This window comes from Hydractinia symbiolongicarpus, chromosome 12 (assembly GCF_029227915.1).
Source record: "Hydractinia symbiolongicarpus strain clone_291-10 chromosome 12, HSymV2.1, whole genome shotgun sequence".
Classification (NCBI taxonomy): Eukaryota; Metazoa; Cnidaria; class Hydrozoa; order Anthoathecata; family Hydractiniidae; genus Hydractinia; species Hydractinia symbiolongicarpus.
The window spans coordinates 10,878,211-10,897,898 of NC_079886.1; the positions used below are offsets into that span (position 1 = coordinate 10,878,211).

At 35.9% G+C, this 19,688-nt stretch overlaps 2 protein-coding genes across 3 annotated transcripts; both read right to left on the bottom strand.

The window, feature by feature from the left end:
* Positions 1 to 3,619: 3,619 nt before the first annotated feature.
* LOC130621874 (collagen alpha-1(I) chain-like) lies at positions 3,620 to 12,667 on the bottom strand. Of its 2 annotated transcripts, XM_057437232.1 has the most exons (19): positions 12,424 to 12,667; positions 10,161 to 10,204; positions 10,026 to 10,070; positions 9,888 to 9,941; positions 9,693 to 9,779; positions 9,536 to 9,607; positions 9,219 to 9,272; positions 9,018 to 9,071; positions 8,882 to 8,935; positions 8,451 to 8,801; positions 7,905 to 8,372; positions 7,732 to 7,830; positions 7,333 to 7,647; positions 6,835 to 7,248; positions 6,649 to 6,702; positions 6,401 to 6,562; positions 4,890 to 6,320; positions 4,501 to 4,581; positions 3,620 to 4,220 (listed from the first exon to the last, which is right to left on the bottom strand). In XM_057437232.1, exons 1-19 carry the CDS (start codon positions 12,503 to 12,505, stop codon positions 3,834 to 3,836), a joined length of 4,308 nt encoding a protein of 1,435 aa, XP_057293215.1. In that variant the 5' UTR covers positions 12,506 to 12,667; the 3' UTR covers positions 3,620 to 3,833. The 2 variants fall into 2 exon arrangements, with proteins under 2 accessions (XP_057293215.1, XP_057293216.1); XM_057437233.1 differs by lacking the exon at positions 10,161 to 10,204 and having other exon boundaries at positions 10,026 to 10,072.
* A 1,923-nt stretch (positions 12,668 to 14,590) lies between these two features.
* On the bottom strand, positions 14,591 to 18,670 carry LOC130621676 (uncharacterized). Its single transcript, XM_057437006.1, has 6 exons — positions 17,755 to 18,670; positions 17,544 to 17,627; positions 17,049 to 17,176; positions 16,672 to 16,791; positions 16,107 to 16,186; positions 14,591 to 15,161 (listed from the first exon to the last, which is right to left on the bottom strand). Exons 1-6 carry the CDS (start codon positions 18,384 to 18,386, stop codon positions 15,045 to 15,047), a joined length of 1,161 nt encoding a protein of 386 aa, XP_057292989.1. The 5' UTR covers positions 18,387 to 18,670; the 3' UTR covers positions 14,591 to 15,044.
* Positions 18,671 to 19,688: the final 1,018 nt, after the last annotated feature.

The following is a 19,688-nucleotide window of genomic DNA, read 5'->3' on the forward strand; positions in this document are numbered from 1 at the left end:
CCAAACAACCTAAGTCCACTCTGAACATTGACAAGTTCAAGATGTGTGAATCTAATATAGAATGAGCCTACGCAATTACTTGTGGTGGCGAACTTCGAAGTTCGTTGTCTTGTGCCAACATATTGTGACCACGATTGTACCTCATTTGCAGTGACTGGTTTAGGAACTGCTTTGTTGCTGAATTTCACAGTAAATTTTTTAAACTCAGCATCATTTGATGTTTTACTGAGAATTTTTCTGCCACTGATTCCCGCATATATGTCCGCAGCTCTGTTCCTTAGTTTTTTATATCCAGCGGATTTACTTTTTTTGAATGTTTTCGCTACCACTTTATTCAATTCACTTTTTTCAAAACTCGTTTACCTTGAAAAAAAATTAATCCATTCGAATCTATTTTCAGATCATTTTTTAATCTCCAGTATTTGATGTACGCGCTTCTGTGAGTGGCAGTCCTGTCTTTCACTGGGATTTTGGATTGTTCATCGTTCATTATCAACTCCGCTATTATCTCATACTCGTGTTCTCGCATTGGATGAATGTAACTTAACAATACGAACCTTAATTTCCATAACAAAATCAAAATAAGAAATTTGCGAAACATGTCTGGTCCAAAAACTATTCCTAAAATCAAAATGTACCTGCAAGCATATATTCACTTTATCATTTTTACTAACTTCCAATTTGAGTAGCCTTTCAGTGTGCTTCGTTTTGAATTTATATCGCGCAACCTCCTTCTAAAGCTTTTTTCTATGGGAGCGTCTGAAAGGCTATTGATAAGCAAAATAAACCAAAAATTACAAAGTGGGGCAGCTCCGAAATTACAAAGTGGGGCAAAAGTTATTACAAAGTGGGACAGATATTACAAAGTGGGGCAATTATTACAAAGTGGGGCATAACAGCATGTTTTCTTGTTAATATTTTTTGCGCGAAGGGGGCTATTATTTAATTCAAAAATCTGTTGAACACACATTTGATAGTTTAAAAGCCTCAAAAAAACGAACTACTAACTTTTTAATAAATGTATTGCAACTCCGAAATTGTGACTATGGATAAAACTAAAAAATAATATACAATACAATACTTAATTTTTTTTTAAGCTGAAAATAATGATAAGAGACGATCTGTTGGACGAAACGATATTATTTTGAAAAAGTAAAACGTGATTTCTTTCTCAGATTTTATCGAATTTTAAAAAATACCACTGAAAATCCGATTAATGAAAGAAGCTTTATCATGTTGACAGACTTTAAACAGATTTTGACAGATTTTAAAAAATATAGGATCATAGATATTTGCTAATAATTCTGTTAAACGCACAATGTTGGACGCACAAAAATACCAAAAATATCCAAACCATGAAAAACATACAATTTTATAAAAAAACAATTTTGGGGCCACTGTGTTTTGCATTTCAAAAAAAAATTTTTTGAGCATAATTTAATACAGCTAGTTTAATTTCTTAAAATGGAGAAAATGTGCAACAAAATTAAAGAAAAATAGGAATTTATTTAGCTAAACTTGAAATTTCTTTTTTGGTACGTTCAACAGATTGTATATTGTTGAACATTGAGCTCGGAACACAAGTATCTACATTGAAAAGCATTGCTCTCTACAATACCAATTTTTACAAACTTGACATTGTATCCACTCCACGCTATGAGTGTAACCTGCATGATTTCCATAAGAAAAAATTTATAGATGCGTAGAATTAAGCTTCATCAAACACATAAAAACCAGTGAAAATCTGTCGGATGCACACTTGAGTTTTATCAGTCTGGAAACTTAATGAATTAAAGGTATCATTCAAAGTTTAGTTTTCTCAAATGACTACAATAAGGATTGATATTTTAAATAATTTATAGCAAGGCATTCTCATTTGCCAAAACATGGATCTACTTTTAAGGACCGGTATAATCTGTTGGACGCACAATTTTATAACCAAATATCCCTAAAATAGTGTAAAATATTTCTAATCCTAAAGTTTTGTTATTGCTTGAAAGGTATCCATCGCATTGGCACATAATAAAAAATTATTTGTTTAGCGAGAAAAGGGTATTTAACAAATTATTCATGTGCGTCCATCAGATTAGAAAGTATACTTTCAGGTGGATTAATGCAAATCTTACTCCTTTTTCAAAAATTAATGTTTTGAATTTGATTTTCTCTGATGTACAGAAGAGTAAAGTGTGCTAAAAAATCTTATTTTGCATTTTTAATTTTTTTAACCCGCGATAATCAAACCAAGTACTTTACGTGAATATCATTTATCTAAATGATTAAGTTTGTCCCAAGTATGGCATCAGACTGCAATTGTGTGTTTGTATATATTTTAACGGTGGTAAAGGTTTTGATGTATTATTAGTCTTTTCTCCAAGCATTTTGAAATGCGGCTAAGGTCTTTTTTCCCTCTAGTGCGAAGCAGATAATTTAGGGGACATGTTAATTTATTTTATTTTATTTTTAGTGATCTATGATAATAGATAAAAATAATAGAATGGCACAAGCAGCTGCAAGTACAACGAAAATCGATAAAAAAAAAGGGTGATAAAAAATATATATAATTTAAAAAATTGTTGTTTATTATTTTAGTGCGACAAAGGTCAAATTTTACACTTATTTTTAGTGTGAAATTTAATTTTCAAAACAAGATAATTTATTTTCTCAAATTATTATTATTAATAATAATTATTTCGTTATAATTTTGGAGTCAGCAAAATATTTTTAACACCCTTCATACTGTTAACACCTCAAAAAAAATACCTTTTCCTCCTTGCCATGCACAACCATTGGAAAAGCTGCTTCGCCCTCTTATGGTTGTCCCCAGACTCTCTTGTCCCCTGAGTAGTTCTTACCACGTTATTAAGTTATAAAGTCAAAATGCCCTTAGAACGAGGTTGCCGTTAGGACCGCCGTTCTCCACAACCTGCACATGTCCTCATCCGTGGTCATCGTACACGAAGAGGTTAATTGTTTGAAATCTCCCTGATTAATGTCACTGTTATTCCGCTACCAATTCACGCGTATTTCACCTTTTAACTAATAATTACTCCCTTGTTTATTTTTACTAAGAATCGATCCGTTTAGCTAACTGTTCGGCATGTCTAATCGATTTACGTGGTTTGTAAGCTTGCACAATTTCGGTAACAGCAATGGTAACGTTGACACACACAAGAACTTCTCACATATCAACATTGATGGTAATACAAATAGAATGTCGTTTGCTTTTAATTTTCCACTTAGATTTAATGATTCTTGAAGCTAGGAAAATTTTCTTCATGCTAATACTTATCGCAGTTGTTGTCAATATGTCCTGATCTCTGCAGCTGAATTTTTACTTAAGAATAAAATAGGTTAGAATGAAAAACGAACAATGCTTTCAATAAATCCGTTCTCCCCTACAAGGAAATTATAAATGATTTCAACTTTCAATTTTAATTAAAACGAATCGAAACGGATAATTTTACGAAACAGTTTAAAAATCAGAATTTTTCAATCTGATCCATACTGTTTCATTCTTGAGTGGAAAATAGTCAATTCAAGAAATTTTTACACACTATGTTTGCGAAAATAAAATTAGCTTGAAAATTTGAAGCAGGGTAAGAAGAATGAAGAAATCCAGTTTTCAGATTTTTATATTTTTATTATTTTTTTCGCACGCGCGCACGCATTAGGGAACCGACTAAAAGGGGGAAAGCGCAGGGGAATGGCGTACAATCAAGCAATGTACCAAAAATTTACAAAATCAGGATCTAACTATAAACACTTTAAAAAGAGTGTTAAAATACTAGTGATTACGTCACTAGGGTAATTGTCTTATCTTGCTATTTGTAGTCCTACATGAAACATACTGGACCCAACTCTAGTCCAAACTGCGACTTGGCATCACTGTTGTACCACGGTGCCATATCGACAATAGGAAGTCTAATAAACTTCTTGCTACTGAAGCGAAGTACTGTTTCCTTCCATGCTGACGAGAGGAAAGCACAATCGTCCTTTAGGACTTCGGGAGAGAATTTAGACTCATCATCGTTAGCGTCCTTTGGAATGTATTTAAATTCTTGTTCGTCAGTACCTTTAAATTTTAAGGATTTCTTGTAGTTGTTGTTCTGTCGATCAAACCACGCAATCGACTTCTGGCAATGGATGGTGACGTTTTGGAAGGCTTCTTTACTTAAGTATCCGAGGTAAGTAAGTTGAGATAATTCTGCTGAATAAGCAAGCTAAAAAACAAAGTTATAACCATTTTTTAAAAGTGTTGCATTTTTAAAACATTAAAAGAATGGTTTATATCTGAATGTCTAAATTGCAGCTAAAAAAAATCAATCATTCTTATTCGCCTATATTTGGTTTTTATTGCATTTATGTATATATTGCAACGAAGAGAAAAACTATATTCGAATCTTACTAAACTTAAATTGAGATTCAGGATGGTGTAAAGATGTTTTTAATTTTTAACAAAAAGTCAAACTTACGTTCTCGGTCCTAAAATATGTAGCTTACCTTTCCAAGCTCATGATCCTCGTCGAACCACTTTTGCGCTTTTGTTAACAGTTTACTTCCCCAGCTTGCCTTTTCGATAGTCTAAATTAATAACGTAAAACAATAAGTATTAATAAGAATAATGATATAAATTAAAAGCAATTAATCTAGAATCTCATGCGTCATTGAGTGCTCCTCTATTATTCGAACTAATAATGAAAATAAACGTTTCTTTTATTTTTTTATAAGAACACTCAACTTTAAGGGAGCCTTTAAATGTTCTAAAGTTTTCCAATTTCAAGCATGTTTTTAATTTTCTCTTATTTTTGAAGTTTAAATGTTCACCTTAGTTATTCGTGTGATTAAAAAATATTTAAATATCCTTAAGCATGAAAGCAAATGGTACGCACCATTTTGTTTTGTGGATAGACACATGTTGTTACCATATCCTCCTCATCGGTTATGTTAAAGTTGCAATGAACTCTGATCTTATCTTCTTTGCATCCCTTGTTAGGATCGATCCAATACATGCCAGATTTGAATGTTGGATGGAAGGCATGAATGTCTTTGCAGGTGCGTGCCGGATACGACTCAGATCCGTCCGGTTTTTCTAATTTTGCAACTTCAGATTTTAACTTTTGTACTTTCTCAGCAAATTTTTTTTCAAGATGATCAAGATCTTTATCGGTAGGATTTGTTTTCTTCGTGTCGCTTGAGTAATATTTATATACTTGGAAAAAAGGATTGATATTTGGTGTAGGTTCTTCTGGGTTTGGTCCTGGTTCTTCAGGACCTGTCTCCTCATCTGGTCCTTTCGTTTCTCCTTCTGCCAATCCACCTCCCAACCACGGTGGAAGCACTGCAGGTCCAGTGAGACCCGGTGGCCCAGGAGGTCCAGGTGGACCTTGCCGTCCATCTTTTCCACTGTAACCCTTTGGTCCTGGATCACCAGTTGGTCCTTTAACTCCAGGTGGTCCCATTGGCCCTGAAACTCCAGCTGGCCCATTCGGTCCTGTTGGACCTTGTCTTCCTTTAGGGCCAAGATCCCCTTGTTCTCCCATATACCCAGGCAATCCTCTGGTTCCTTTTGAGCCTCTTGGACCTTTTTTTCCTTTAAATCCCATAAAGCCAATATCACCTTTTTCTCCTCTCTTGCCAGTATCCCCACGATCACCATTAGCCCCCAAAGGACCTGGTAGTCCAGCCTCCCCCTTGCTTCCATCGTCTCCTTTGTCTCCATCTGCTCCTGATGCTCCAGTTGACCCCCTATCTCCACGTGCACCTGGTGGGCCATCGGGGCCTGTTTGTCCCTTGTCACCTTTCTTGCCTTTTAGACCCGCTGATCCACGTTCACCTTTATCGCCTCTTAGTCCAGTTAAACCAGGACTTCCATTTCGTCCTGGAATACCGTCAGCCCCGTCAGAACCGGATTCACCCTGTGCTCCCTGTGGTCCTTGTGGACCTTCATCACCAGGTTCTCCATCAACTCCATTTTTACCATCAGCACCTTTCTCCCCCGTTGGTCCTCTTTGTCCTCTTCGTCCTGGAACGCCTGGCGCACCAGAACCTCCAACAAATCCGGCTAGACCCTGCTTTCCTCTTGGTCCTGGGTTCCCTTGCACACCACGACTTCCATCTTTTCCAGAACGTCCGTCCAGACCATTCGATCCATCGGGTCCTGGTCGACCATTAGTACCTGGGCGACCATCAGGTCCACTTCGTCCTTTGTCTCCTTTGGGTCCTGGTTTTCCAACAGCCCCTGGTGGTCCTGAAGGACCTTGTTCGCCTAAAAGACCTACAGGTCCAGGAACGCCAGTATTACCGGGTAAACCGGGTATTCCCTACATTTAAGAAATAAAAGATTTGTTGAAATATATAGGAATAAATTTGAATGAGCTAATTCTTTTGATTTTACACTTGCCTGTCTTCCAGATTGACCTCTTAAGCCTTTTGGTCCTCGAGGCCCTTTTACTCCATTATCTCCTACTCTTCCAGCACTTCCTGTTTTGCCACGTTTTCCTCTGTTACCTTTTAAACCTTTAGCACCAACATCTCCAGGTGCTCCTGATATCCCAGGACTTCCCTAAATTAAGCAATCAAACATATCATCCAAAAAAATGATTGATTTAAATCCAGTAATTTAGGAACGCTGGCTGAAGGCTGACTTACCATACCACCTCGTTGTCCGGGTTGTCCAGGTTCTCCTCCAAGTCCGGCTGGACCCTAAAAAAAGAACAACTTCTTTAATTAACGTATTGCTTTTGGAAAAATTAATAGACAGTTGATTTGATGACAATGCTTTTATGTTAGTACTGTAAACATGAAGTCTAAAGTTAAGCACTTTTAATAACTTACTGGTGCTCCAGAGGCTCCTGGTTTGCCATCATCTCCAGGTATTCCAGAGTCTCCACGTTGTCCGGGATTACCCCTAGGGCCTACAGGACCACGAGGTCCCATTGATCCTCTTAAACCTGGTTGACCATCTCTTCCTCGATCTCCGGGTTCTCCCACTTCTCCTTGATCTCCTTGGGCTCCAGGAGCTCCTTGTTCTCCAGATACTCCAGGTCTTCCAACTGCTCCAGGGGATCCAACCTCACCTGGCGTACCAGGATCACCTTGAGAACCTTTTTGGCCAGGTTGACCAGCAGGTCCCTTTCGTCCAGAAATTCCAGGCGATCCAGGAGCACCAGGATTTCCTTGCTCTCCCGGGAATCCACGTTCACCAGGTCTTCCAGGTAAACCATCATTTCCTCTCTCACCTGGGTTACCCTAAACAAAATTTAACTTGCTTTTAATATGTTTCTGTTTTATATGTATAACCTGCGGAGTGGGCATGATAGCAAAGTTTCTTACAGCTTTTCCACGTCTTCCTTGCCTTCCTCGTGGTCCTGCTGCTCCTTGCGGACCAGTTAAACCAGCTGCACCACGTGCACCTTGATCTCCAGGATCCCCTTGGTCTCCTTTTCTCCCTCTTGGTCCAGGTAATCCTTGGTCACCGTTAGGTCCTACTTCTCCTTGCTCTCCAGGGGTACCATCAAATCCGGGATCCCCTTGACGCCCTTTTGCACCCTTGTCACCTCTTTCACCAGCTAAGCCTTGTCTGCCAGGAATACCTCGAGGCCCAGACTGGCCAGGTGATCCAGGTATTCCATCTTTTCCGGGTTGACCCTAAATATCAATTTAAAAATGGTAAAAACGTGGTACTTTTACTGTTGAAATTTCATCATAAACGTATTAATAAACAGCACATACTCTTTCCCCATTTTTTCCGTCGGGACCAGCTAAACCAGGGTCTCCAGGTGGACCACGAGGACCAGGAATACCACGTTGACCAGTTCTACCAGTTTCACCCTATATGATAGGTACATATCTCTATAAAAAGGTTTTAAAACAGTTGCAGATAAAGGAAGTTAATAATGACTTACACGAGTTCCTTTTTCTCCAAATTTTCCCCTGAAACCTCTTGGTCCCACATGACCTTTAATCCCAGGAAATCCTGGCAGTCCTGGAGAACCTGGCATACCAGAGGTTCCCCTTTGACCAGGATTACCTGGTGGACCTGCTGGTCCCGGTCTACCATCAACTCCGCTTTCTCCAGGGGGTCCAGATATACCAGGTTGTCCTGCTAACCCTCTTGGTCCTTTATCTCCTCGCTCTCCAACAGATCCTTGTAAACCCGGACCTCCTTGTTCTCCTTGTTGTCCTCTTAAACCTCTCTGTCCAGGTTTACCATTTTCTCCACGTGGACCTGCTGGTCCAGATGATCCAGGCATACCAGGTGGTCCAGGTTGACCACGCCCACCAGCAGCACCGTCGCCCCCGTCCTGGCCAGTAGGACCTGTCGGCCCACGATCTCCAGAGGCACCCCGTGCACCTTGATAACCAGGCTCACCCTAATTTAAATTGAAATTTTCCATTTATATCATTTCGCAAATAAAAAAAATTGGATTTGTTTTATGTCCAATACTTACTCTTTTTCCAGGTTGCCCAGTTGGCCCGCTCGGTCCAGTAGCTCCGCTCTCTCCGGGTGGTCCAGCAACACCAGGCGGTCCATCAGGACCTCTCGGTCCTCTAGGTCCCTTATTTCCTTCTGGCCCAGCGTCTCCAAGAGGACCCATTGGCCCCTCTTGTCCGTCAGGTCCTGCAAAACCAACTGTCCCGTTTGGACCTCTTGACCCCGGTTCACCTTTTGTTCCTGGTAGGCCAGAATCACCCTCTTCTCCATTTCGTCCTGCATCACCTTTCGCGCCTTTATTACCTATCTCTCCTGATTCTCCTTTGGATCCTTTAGCACCACGTTGTCCAGAAGGTCCTGGAAGGCCCTAATGAATTTAAAGAAGATAAGATGCCGGGATAAAAAACCTTCATTATTCAGTAAAGAAAGGTTTGTAATTATACTTACAGGAAGACCAGTAGCTCCACTTGGTCCAACACTTCCGGTTTCGCCTTTGGGTCCCTTAAATCAGAAATTGTAAGCGTTTATTAAATGTTTAAAACATATCCGGTGCTGGCACAAAAATATGCCAATTAGAACTCACATTAACTCCATCTTTTCCGGCAGTTCCTTTTGGACCAACCACTCCAGGTTCACCCTGAAAGTGATATAAAAAACAGACATGAAATTGGATACAAAGGTTGCCAACACGCAATTACAATCACTTATCGTTTTTAATTTGTGCAGAATTGTCTAATGAGACTACTACTATTAAATAAAATCATAAATAAGAAATACTGCGTACCCTTGGTCCAGAATCGCCAGGACTTCCAGGTTCGCCAGTTTCACCAATGTATCCCTAAACAATAAAACATATTGATGAACAAGCTGCTTAGATTATGCCGTTTATGATTTTGATGTATTTTCCCATTTTCACGGCTCATGGCGATTTTTATAAATGTTTTTTAAAAATTACAGTATACTTCAAAGTTGAAAAATGCTGTTTTAGGGGTCTGAGAGCATTTTAAAAATTAAAAATCATCTTCGTCGCCTAACTACAGTTGTGCCCACACACATACACAAACAGCAAAAAAATTACACCTTAGGTCTTAAAAGTTATACCTTAGGTCCTGTTCTTCCTGGCGGACCGATTGGTCCGTTTGGTCCAGGTGGTCCATATACAACAACGATAGCCTAAAAAGAACTAGTTTAATGATTACTCATTCTTGAAATTCCTTCTTTTTTCCATGAATTGCAGAAGAGATTAAGTTCAACATACAGTCTGATTTCCTCCTGGACGACCTGGTGGTCCTGGGGGTCCTTGTGGTCCTTCATCCCCTTCGTCACCTTCAAATCCTTCTTCTCCCTAAGTGAAAAGCCTGAATATACAATCAACCCAAGTAAAAATAGGTAAGAACTTGCTCACTTCTTTTTTAAAGTCGACTTTGAATAGAGACTTTGAAAAAGATCATACCTCGGGTCCTTGAGGTCCTACTCCTCCGTTTGCTCCAGCTGTTCCGTCATCACCCTAAAAACAACATCCGTTTTAACATCCTTGAAGAACTTGTCTACTGAAGTGATTTGTAAAATTAAGGGGAGATTTTTTACTTACTGGTGGTCCACGACCTCCTTTTACTCCCTTTTCACCTTTTTGTGCCTGCAAAAATAGTACTTCTTTTAAAAAAATGAACACTTGCTATAACATGATAGTGTACGTGGAAAGTTTTTTAAACAAAGTACAACAAACCTCTGCAGGTGAGATAACAGCAACATCCCCAAGTTGAAGGAGAACAATAATATAAAAGAGAAATGCAAGAATCAATAAGAACAGAGAACGGCATTAAAATGTACCAACCTCAACCTCGATAAGTGTAAAGAAAGAGATAAGAGCCCTGGGATCGAGGTTGAAAAGATAACTTATATCTTATAAGTATTCCTGTCCAAAAAAAGACTGTTAATTATCAATTATTTATGCTACGAAGTTGCAATGCAAATCGGTCTTGTAGATTTTTCCATGGGTTAACGGCTCTCTTAATTTTTGTTGCCACAAATGCCACAAACTAGTTTTATGTTCGCCTCTTCCTTAATACCCACGTTTTACTTAAAATGGCTTCGAAATTACTATTTTCTGCTAATAATGTACGATGAACAAATGCATTTTTTTGTATTTCCTTGCTTTTAAACTTAATAATGATCTTTAATTTAAAAAAAACAACAAATCGTTACATTAAAAAAGTTTCATTTGACCAAAAAACTTTTCTCAATATTTGAAATTCAACATCAACAGGAATTTCAAGTTTAAAAAACTTTTCCGGATAAGTTTATATCAAACATATGTATATAAGCATCACCTAATAATAATTAGCGCTTTTTTATCTAGAGAAGGGCAGCCAGCCTTTTCTAGATAGAAAAGCCTAATTAGCGCTGGCGAAGCTGAGGAATATCATTTTGTTGTTTGTGATTTTTGTGACTTACACAAAATTTGTTATCAGCGATGGGAAAGTTTATAAAGGCTTGTGTAATTTATTCTAACGCCGTGGATGAAGAGCGGCAAAATAAACAATTATTCTATGGCGACACAGTTGTCTCACTTTATCTTTTAAGAAATAGCAATGCAATAATATTGTTTTTACTTTGTTAAAGTCAAGTGTTTGAAAGAAGATCGCTGTTTATGTTAAGAAAGATGTTTATTTATTTACTGAGCATGTTGAGAATTTACTTAAGTATAATATCACTGTTGCTGTGAAAATTCTAAGTTTGCTCAATTTTTTTTTGCAAGTTTACTGTATGTTCAAATTAAAAATAGTTTTAAAAATTTGTAAATTAAAAAAGGAATAAAAAGACTCAGAGTTGTGTTTCACGATTATTCTTTTTTCTTCTCTAAATTTGTCCTTTTTATCGACCAAATTTTACACAACTTTTAGTGAGTTTTAGAATTCTCTTTCTTTTATATCACTAAATAAATATGTGAACTTTAGAATATTCAACATTTGTACCCCCTATTTTGGGGGCATTTTTGGTCTTAGTGAACTAAATAAGCTAAAGTTTGCGTAGTCATAGAATAAAGTCGGTAACACGGTGGTTGGTGAAAAAAAACAAAATATTAGCCAACACATTTTCACTCACATCGAAATTTTTACCTCTCGTCTAAAATAACCCGCTCAAAAGGATTTCTACTTTTTCGTGTAAGTCAATAAATTTGAAAGAGCGCTCAATTTCGTACCTTCTTTAAATCATGAATCGTGCGTAAATTTTCACCGGAAGTGAACGTAGATAAATCAACCAATGTCAGATTATTTTATTTTTTTAAGAAGTGTGCAAATATCATTTTATATTTGTTTATGTTTTTTTAAAATTATCAAAACAATATCCGTGGTCTCACTCATGATAGAATACTTCACTCTAACAGTTGTCATATGTACTTTGTCAGTGTCAATGCATGGCGTTGTCTAGTGTTAACTGTGAAATTTTTTTTTCGGGTTCTCTACTGTATCTTAAAACTTTAAAAATAAAAAATAAAAATACGTAGAAAAATGTCCAAGAGGGTCTAAAGGCAAAAACCATACCGTTTTTAGGGGCGTGGGGGATGAATACATGTATAAGTGAGTTCATCAGATATCTCTTTCCATTGGTGTTGCACTTGTTTGCTTTTCGTGTTTTTTAGTCAGAATAATAATTCGCAGCAGCTTTTTTAAAATTTTAGTTCAGTGCTTATGTAATTCTAATTCAGTTTAACGACACTATAATTTCGAAGCTCAGTACCTCTTAAACACTAAAATGTGCTGGCGTTTATCATGATCCCTATAATTTTTCTAAACTTTTTTAAATGAAGTTATATTTATTATAATCATTATAAAAGTTTACATTTGATTTTATGAAATGGATAGTACCTGAAATGGTAGCAATAAATGAAATAGATACAATAAGTATACACAGAAACAACAATTACGAAAATTGAGTAAACCGTCTGAGAAATGCTTTCTAACAATAAATTTTGAAAAGACACTCACCTCCAGGCGCTGTTATCTGAGATTTTGCGAGTCCAATGAACAAAGCTAGCAATAGCAAGGTCGAAACCCTTATTTTCGCCATCCTCCGCCGTGTTCCACTTTAGGAACCGGGTGCCGAATCGACGAACTAAGGATCTCTGAACGTCGCGTTAGCTATAGAGATATGGATCGTTTGATCTTCGCTAACCGTTTGGTTGTATTTTCCTTTTTCGTGTTTAACTCCCAATTATTTTAAGACTTGTAATTGTTACGTCACAAAAGGGACTGTGGTCTGAATGTATCTATATTGACAATAAACTCTAGCCTGACTGAGCAATGGTTCAGCGGAAATAATACTTACAGACGGGGGTTAAATACTGATTTTAAATGCTTTTTAAAAATTACCAAATTATTAAATTACATCTAGTTGTCTTAAAAGTGCAAAGCAAGCTAAATTAAAATACAAATATAAATTTACAATAATTAAGATAAAAGGATGAAACTAGTGTAATTTATATAAACAGTATAATTTTACACATTTTTGTACCTACCCCCGTCTTGTGAACAGGGACACAAACAAAATCAACAAAGTAAAATTTATGCAAAACTTCTAGATTTTGTCAAGTGAAAACAAAGGGCACAGTTTTTTAAAGTGTTTAAGTTTAAGTGTAAAAACAATGAATCTGCCATCTTGAATTTGATCTTTCAAAATATGAACTCATTAAAAACACAATGATGCACGCCATGAACAATGACATTATTGATTGTTCACAGAAGCAAGCATTGTCTATCAATGGAGTGTACAAACAGCTATTGAAACAGTGACAAAACTTCCTTCGTTCTGTTTATTGTTGTGTAAGTTAAGCTATTGTATTTCCGGTGCAAAATTTTATCTCTCTGAATTTGTTTTTAAAATTTGTAAAAACTGCCATGCTGTTTGCGCATCCCGCGCATAGATGTTCTTTCACTTAAATTAACTTTTAGTTTGTTTTTACATGAAAGCAGGCAATTAATGTTTGCTTCAATAAATTTGTTATTTTCGTATATTTTAGGCGTTATTTCCGGCATGATGATGTAAACCTATTAAAATTTCAAAAGGGAGGCAACAAGTTTGTTTACTATTTTAATCCAAACGCAAATAAAAAGTTTTATACCGTACAGCAACCTCTTCCCCAAGGCTCTTTACGCTATGACATTCCGGCAGAACGGATCACGGAACGGAGGCCTTTCATATTTAAATGTTTATGTCTGTTTTTTCGATTAAGCAGTTCGCTATTTTTCATTCACGTAGAAGAAATTTAACCATAAACATTTATTTAAATTTATTTATACCATAAACATTCTTTTTATTTTTACTTTTACGGTAACAAACACACGTTTATAGCATGTTTAATATTCTGTAATAATTTCAAATAATAATAAAAGTTCAAGGACATGTTATTTATACCTGGTGTATCTTGTGTTTTTATACTAGTACGGTGACACACCGGTGCGACCGCAAAGACAACTTTTTCTCTGTTTAAAAAAGGCTAATCTAATGTGTCAAATCAATAGCAACCACAGCACGTGGTTGGACCTGCTTCACTGTGTTACTTTCGCCGATACAGACTAGCCACCGCCACTCGTTTCTGTACCGACATGTATGTATTTTGAAATAGTCATCTCAAAACATACATGTTCGAGTTAGTGAAAATGATTTCACCTATCCAAAGAGTACCGTTGTTTTTGCATCAAAGCTGCGTACCATAGTTCAACTCCATACAAAAACCCCGGGGGAAATATCGCGTCCTAACCGACTAATGACGGACCGCCGTCAGGCTATTATGTTTCCTAAAAGCGCTTATCTATCTTAAAAGTGAAAATTTTCAAATATCGTTGTTTCAAGGGGCTTTGCCATGCTTATCATATCGCCTTCCAATGTCAGATAAAAAAGCCCTGGAAACGAAGGTATTCTTTTTTCCGGGGCTGTAATTCTGTAAATTTTTATTTTGTGTATTGTGGTCACGTTGTTTCTAAAAGACTTGGTTGCGCAAAAATCAAACTGTCCACACCATAGAGGTGTCCGCTTCAAAGCATGTCAGCTTAAGGGAGGTTCCACTGTGTATCAAGAGTTCAAAAACAACAGTTGCCCAGAAAAGAGATTTGGGAAATGATTACAAGTACCAATTATGAATGAACAAAATAAAAATTGCATTCTACTTCCGTTAGTTCTCCAACAAGAAAAGGTATTTAACTGATACAATAAATAAAATATACTCCGTTATAAGAGACCTACACATCGCATCATCAATATAAAAATAAAAACTTCTCATGAAGAAAAAAACAACATAATCTAATTTAAGAAATTATTGTTCAATACAAAGCTGTCAATGGCGGCACATGTGATGTGTTGTGGAGAAATACTTTTTCAAGTCTAAAACCCATAAAAGAAAACGCACGTTTAACTGAAATGAAAAAAGGGTATTGAATTTAGCTGTCTTTAAAACGATGACAAACAAACGCCATCTTGCAAAATGACAGCTTCTCATAATGTGCAAACACAAAACAACAACAAAAATTCATATCTCAAAACAAAAAAATATTACAATATATCTTTCAACACCCTTGTTAAAAATCAATAAATATTGCTTATGGAAGACCCTTCACGATTGAAGTAAAATGTCATCCTTGACGGAGTCCGCTTGACGGCGTGTTTTTTCCACCGCAGATGTCAACAAGCTGCTACATTTTTTGTGAACATTGTGCATTTCGTCGTAAGGCTAAAAATAAAACAGTTGTTTTTTACGGAATAATATATATTTACTGACGTGGCGACATGTCAAATTCGAAAATTCAATTTGACAGAATTAATCGTGCAATCTCCCGCTTTAGGCATTTTCTCACAAAATAGCTTTATTGCCTCTTTAGGTTACTTTAAACACAATTATGTCAAAACTCTTTGCGGTACTTTCCCTTTACTAAGGTAATCATAACAGATCTTACAAATCATCTATATACTTTAGACATACATGGTTAGTTCGGGACAACATCAATACGGAAATTAATCTCGATTATTGAAATAATTGAACTTTTCACCGGCCCTATGTTTTTAATAAGGAAGCATGGAAATCAAACTGAGAGATAAATTCTGCCATACTTAAGGCGTAAATGTGTTAGGCTTATACTGCTGTTCTATCTAGTCATACAAAAACTTTTTTGAAGAGTGACTTTTCAAAGTTTACCTAACAGGGGTCGAGCTTTATTTAATGGTATAGTTAGTTTTTTGAAAGATTGGCTATCCAAAATGCAATTGTAAGGGAGGGGAGTACATGAAGTTGGTTTTTATATAATTCTGCTCCGCAAAATACTACATTATTACGTATTTAGCTCAAACACCATCCGGATTCAAGTTATATAGGTAATTCGGACCTTAAAAAATCATGAAATGTTTACCTTATAAGGTGGCGAAACACGATATATATATATACCTATTGACTATAGACAAGATAAGAGGAGATCACAGTAACTGCAAAAATAGCGATGATTCAAAAAAAAAGGCCATTCAAAAACATTCCTCGTACAGAAATATTTCTCGGGTTTTCAAGTGGGAAACAAATATAATAATCTAGGTTTCTTAGGTTACTTAACAACCCGGTTGCACCCTTTTTCTCGTGGGTACGTACCATGTTGACACAGCACAAAAATAATAGACGCTTCACACCTACCATAAGAAAAATCTGTGTTCTGTGTATCAACAGAAGAAGCAGTGCAACTGCAAGAAAGTACAAATCTTTAATCGATGCGTCTGAAAACAAGAAAAAAGCGTATCATAAAAAATGTAGTTAAAAAAGTTGATGACTGATCATTTTTAAAAGACACAAGCCTCCAACATGGCACAATGTGACATATTAATGTTGTACCACACCTCTCATGGTAAAATAAAAAAAAAATCAGAATAAATGACTGCAAACCAAATATCGATTACATACAACAAATAAAAAAGATAACCAAAACAGAAAAACGTCATAACTGAAAATATTTGGTCTTGATTCACCAAATCCTAATGAAATTAGCACAAAATTCGTTCAGTCGCAAGACCAAACTTTTATCAAGACAAAATAGCATAGATATTTTGAAACAAAAGCACATAAACCGATTACAATTCATAACAAACCTGCAAAGGAAATTATCTAGTAGTAAAAGGTCTCAAACATAGAATTTAAAATGCCTCTTGCACGCTCAATCAATTTTTGATGATTTATCAGGACTGATAACAAAGTAAAGCCTTACCAACTAAATGTTGCCACAACAATTGAAGTTGATTTGTAAACAAATCTATCAAAGTAAGCCACGACTCTATGTTAAAGAGCGCCATCACTCCCTGACCGAGCATGAAGATTCCAAGGTAGGCTGAAATGCAATGTAAAATGTAAAAATGTAAAATAATATCAGCAAAAAGGTTTTACAGTATACGTGATAAGGTTACTTTGATAGAAATAAAGTTACAAGAAAAGAGTGCCAAAGAGAAGAAAGTGGAATTAATGTTTACAAATTTGCCTTAATTATATTCTGCATTCTTAGCAATAAGATCATATTTTCAAAATTTAATTCGCTGATCTTTTCTACCACAAACAATTTCTTCCTTAATGTTGTGTAATGAACCTCACCTTTGTTGATTATCTTTAAAGGTAAAGTACGGACAATAAATTGCACCCATGTTTGGAAATTTATGATAAATGCATCAAGGGAGGAAGGTTGGTTTTGAGATATCAAGTCTACCATTGTACCAGCCAGTCTATAACATTTAATTAGTCTTCGTAATAAAAGAATAGCATTGTGAATAACATATGGTTGTGATAAGATGCTGCGAAAATATCCTGTTATATTATAAACATTCGTACAAAATTTTGCATAGTAAAAATAATTCTATTTTAGGCGCATTTATTTATGCATTAAAATCTTTGTGCATAATTTGTGTAAGTTGTGCGTAATAACTTTTTTGTGTTTACCCGCGAATTAGTATGAACAAACCCATACAGTCAAGGTCACAAGGGTTTTAAAAATTCTCATAATAAGCAACTCAATCATAATTTGAGTATTACAAAAAATTCTTTGAGACGCACAGATAAACAAAATGCGAGCATGTGATCAAAAAAAATTACCTTCCAGCAAAATCAACACCTAATCTGGCATCACGACTTTGGTTAAAACCAAAAATAATGAGTCTTGCAAATGCATTATTTTGTCTAGAAATAAAAGCGATAAACAATCTGAACCATGAAACAAAGAAGCATAAACTATATCAAACCATGTCTTAGGATAGGCATATCTGGTTCATAGAATAATCTTGTCATTGAATGCAACATCACATACCTGAATATATAGACTATGTGGCGGAAAGTGTTTTTACACTCCTTTTTAGTGCACACCTTTCTCTCCTTCGTTGATGTGTCATTATCAGTAACTGATTTTTGAACATAATATAATAAAGGGTCCCATTTAAATGCATGATATTCTTGACCAGCTTTTGGTGCAATGTCTGTTTCATCAGAATAATGTTGAAGTGGGAGCTGCAAATTAGCACCATTCAACAAGTTCCATTTATAATATTCTGCACTAACATTATCATTCACAAAGAACCTGTAAACAGTTTCTATTTTGTTCACATATCGGTCACCTTCTTCAGAATCAGCAGAGCTCTGCCATATGGCTTGTCCACACAATGTGTCTGTAAAGTTTGAGTTAAATCTTGGTATTCCATAATTTTGACAACTTTTTTCATTCTTTGTCCAACGACGTGTCTTAAGCATCAAACTTTGGCCAAGTGGAAAGTAAGCAGCAGTCAAAAATATATCTGACAGTGGTGGAGGACGAACATCAATAAGAAGTATCACCACAACCATGCTTAATGCTACTGCTACTGATACGCACAGTATTACCAGTCTCAAACTTGGTAAAGGATAAGGATCAGGTGGTGGAGGCGAGTATCTTCGTGCAATATGCATTACTTATAATCTATTTCTTGAAAATTTATTAAGAACAGATAAAATTACAAAATATTAAACAAAGAAATAGCATAATAACTATTCTTTTCTAGTAGTAGTACACAATCTTTAGTCAAAATATGTTAAGACAACGCAGCTAATTTTGAAAGTTCACCACCACAAGTAATTGCGTAGGCTATTTCTATATTTGATTCACACATTTTGAACTTGTCAATGTTTAGAGTTGACTTACATTAAGAACTAAAATTTTTGGCGGAAGAACTTCAGCTGAAAAACTTTCGGGCACAATTTTTTATTTCAGAGGAAAAATTTTCGGACAAGATTTATAAAGTCATAAAATGTATGGGTAAGTCTTTTGAATGAATTGTAATCAGATTTCAAGAGTAATGGTTACTGAAAGTGACACAAAAAGGTTAGAAGCATTTATAGTGTACATATATTCAATCAAGATCTAAAAAGGGTCTTCAGGATTCAACTTTATAGATAGAGCCTCAATCAAAGGGGAAAACAACAAAAATAATAAGTTCAAAATAATAGGTTCAAAAACTGCAGTTTTTATTGATTTTCTGATTACCCTATATATAATTTCTATGCACTAGTCCTGTTTTTTTCGGAAAAATTTTCAGATCACAAAAAATCCGAAAGTTTTCCGTCTGAAAATTTTTGTTCTTAATGTACTGTAGGATATTTGGTTAAGTCCAAACTCTTAAAATGTGCTAATTGTTGCTAATGTAGGCATAATCATTTTTCACGAATTATGAGGCCTTTCTGGGCTCCGTCATGGGTTATTTACGTGTGCGGGCATGTTCGAGAGTGTGATTAACTTTTCAACTCTGTTTGCCTGGCCTATGTGTGTGAAAAAGTAACGGATATAACGGATATGACTGAAATAACTGACATAACTGACATCAGCATTGAATGGTGTTGTTTTGCAAAAAAGACTTTGTCTAAAGTTACCCACAGCATTTTCAGCATTTACATACTATGAAATAAATTTGACACATTATAACATGAAACAGTGCCGGTGTAGTGCATGGCACCGTAACATCTTTTTTACAGAACAATACATGGGTAATACATTAAGTAATACAGGCCCCATTAGGAATTTTTTTGAGAGCCTTACAGAGAGAAGGACAAATGTTTTCACTCAGAAAGAAAAACAATTTTATATAGTCCCAGATACCCAAAACATCTTCCCAATACTAATTCCTTGTAACATAAATCAAAATTTTAAATCATAAATTCAAATAATTTCATTGTTGCATTAAAAAAGAAAAGTGAAGTTTTGATATAACAAATACA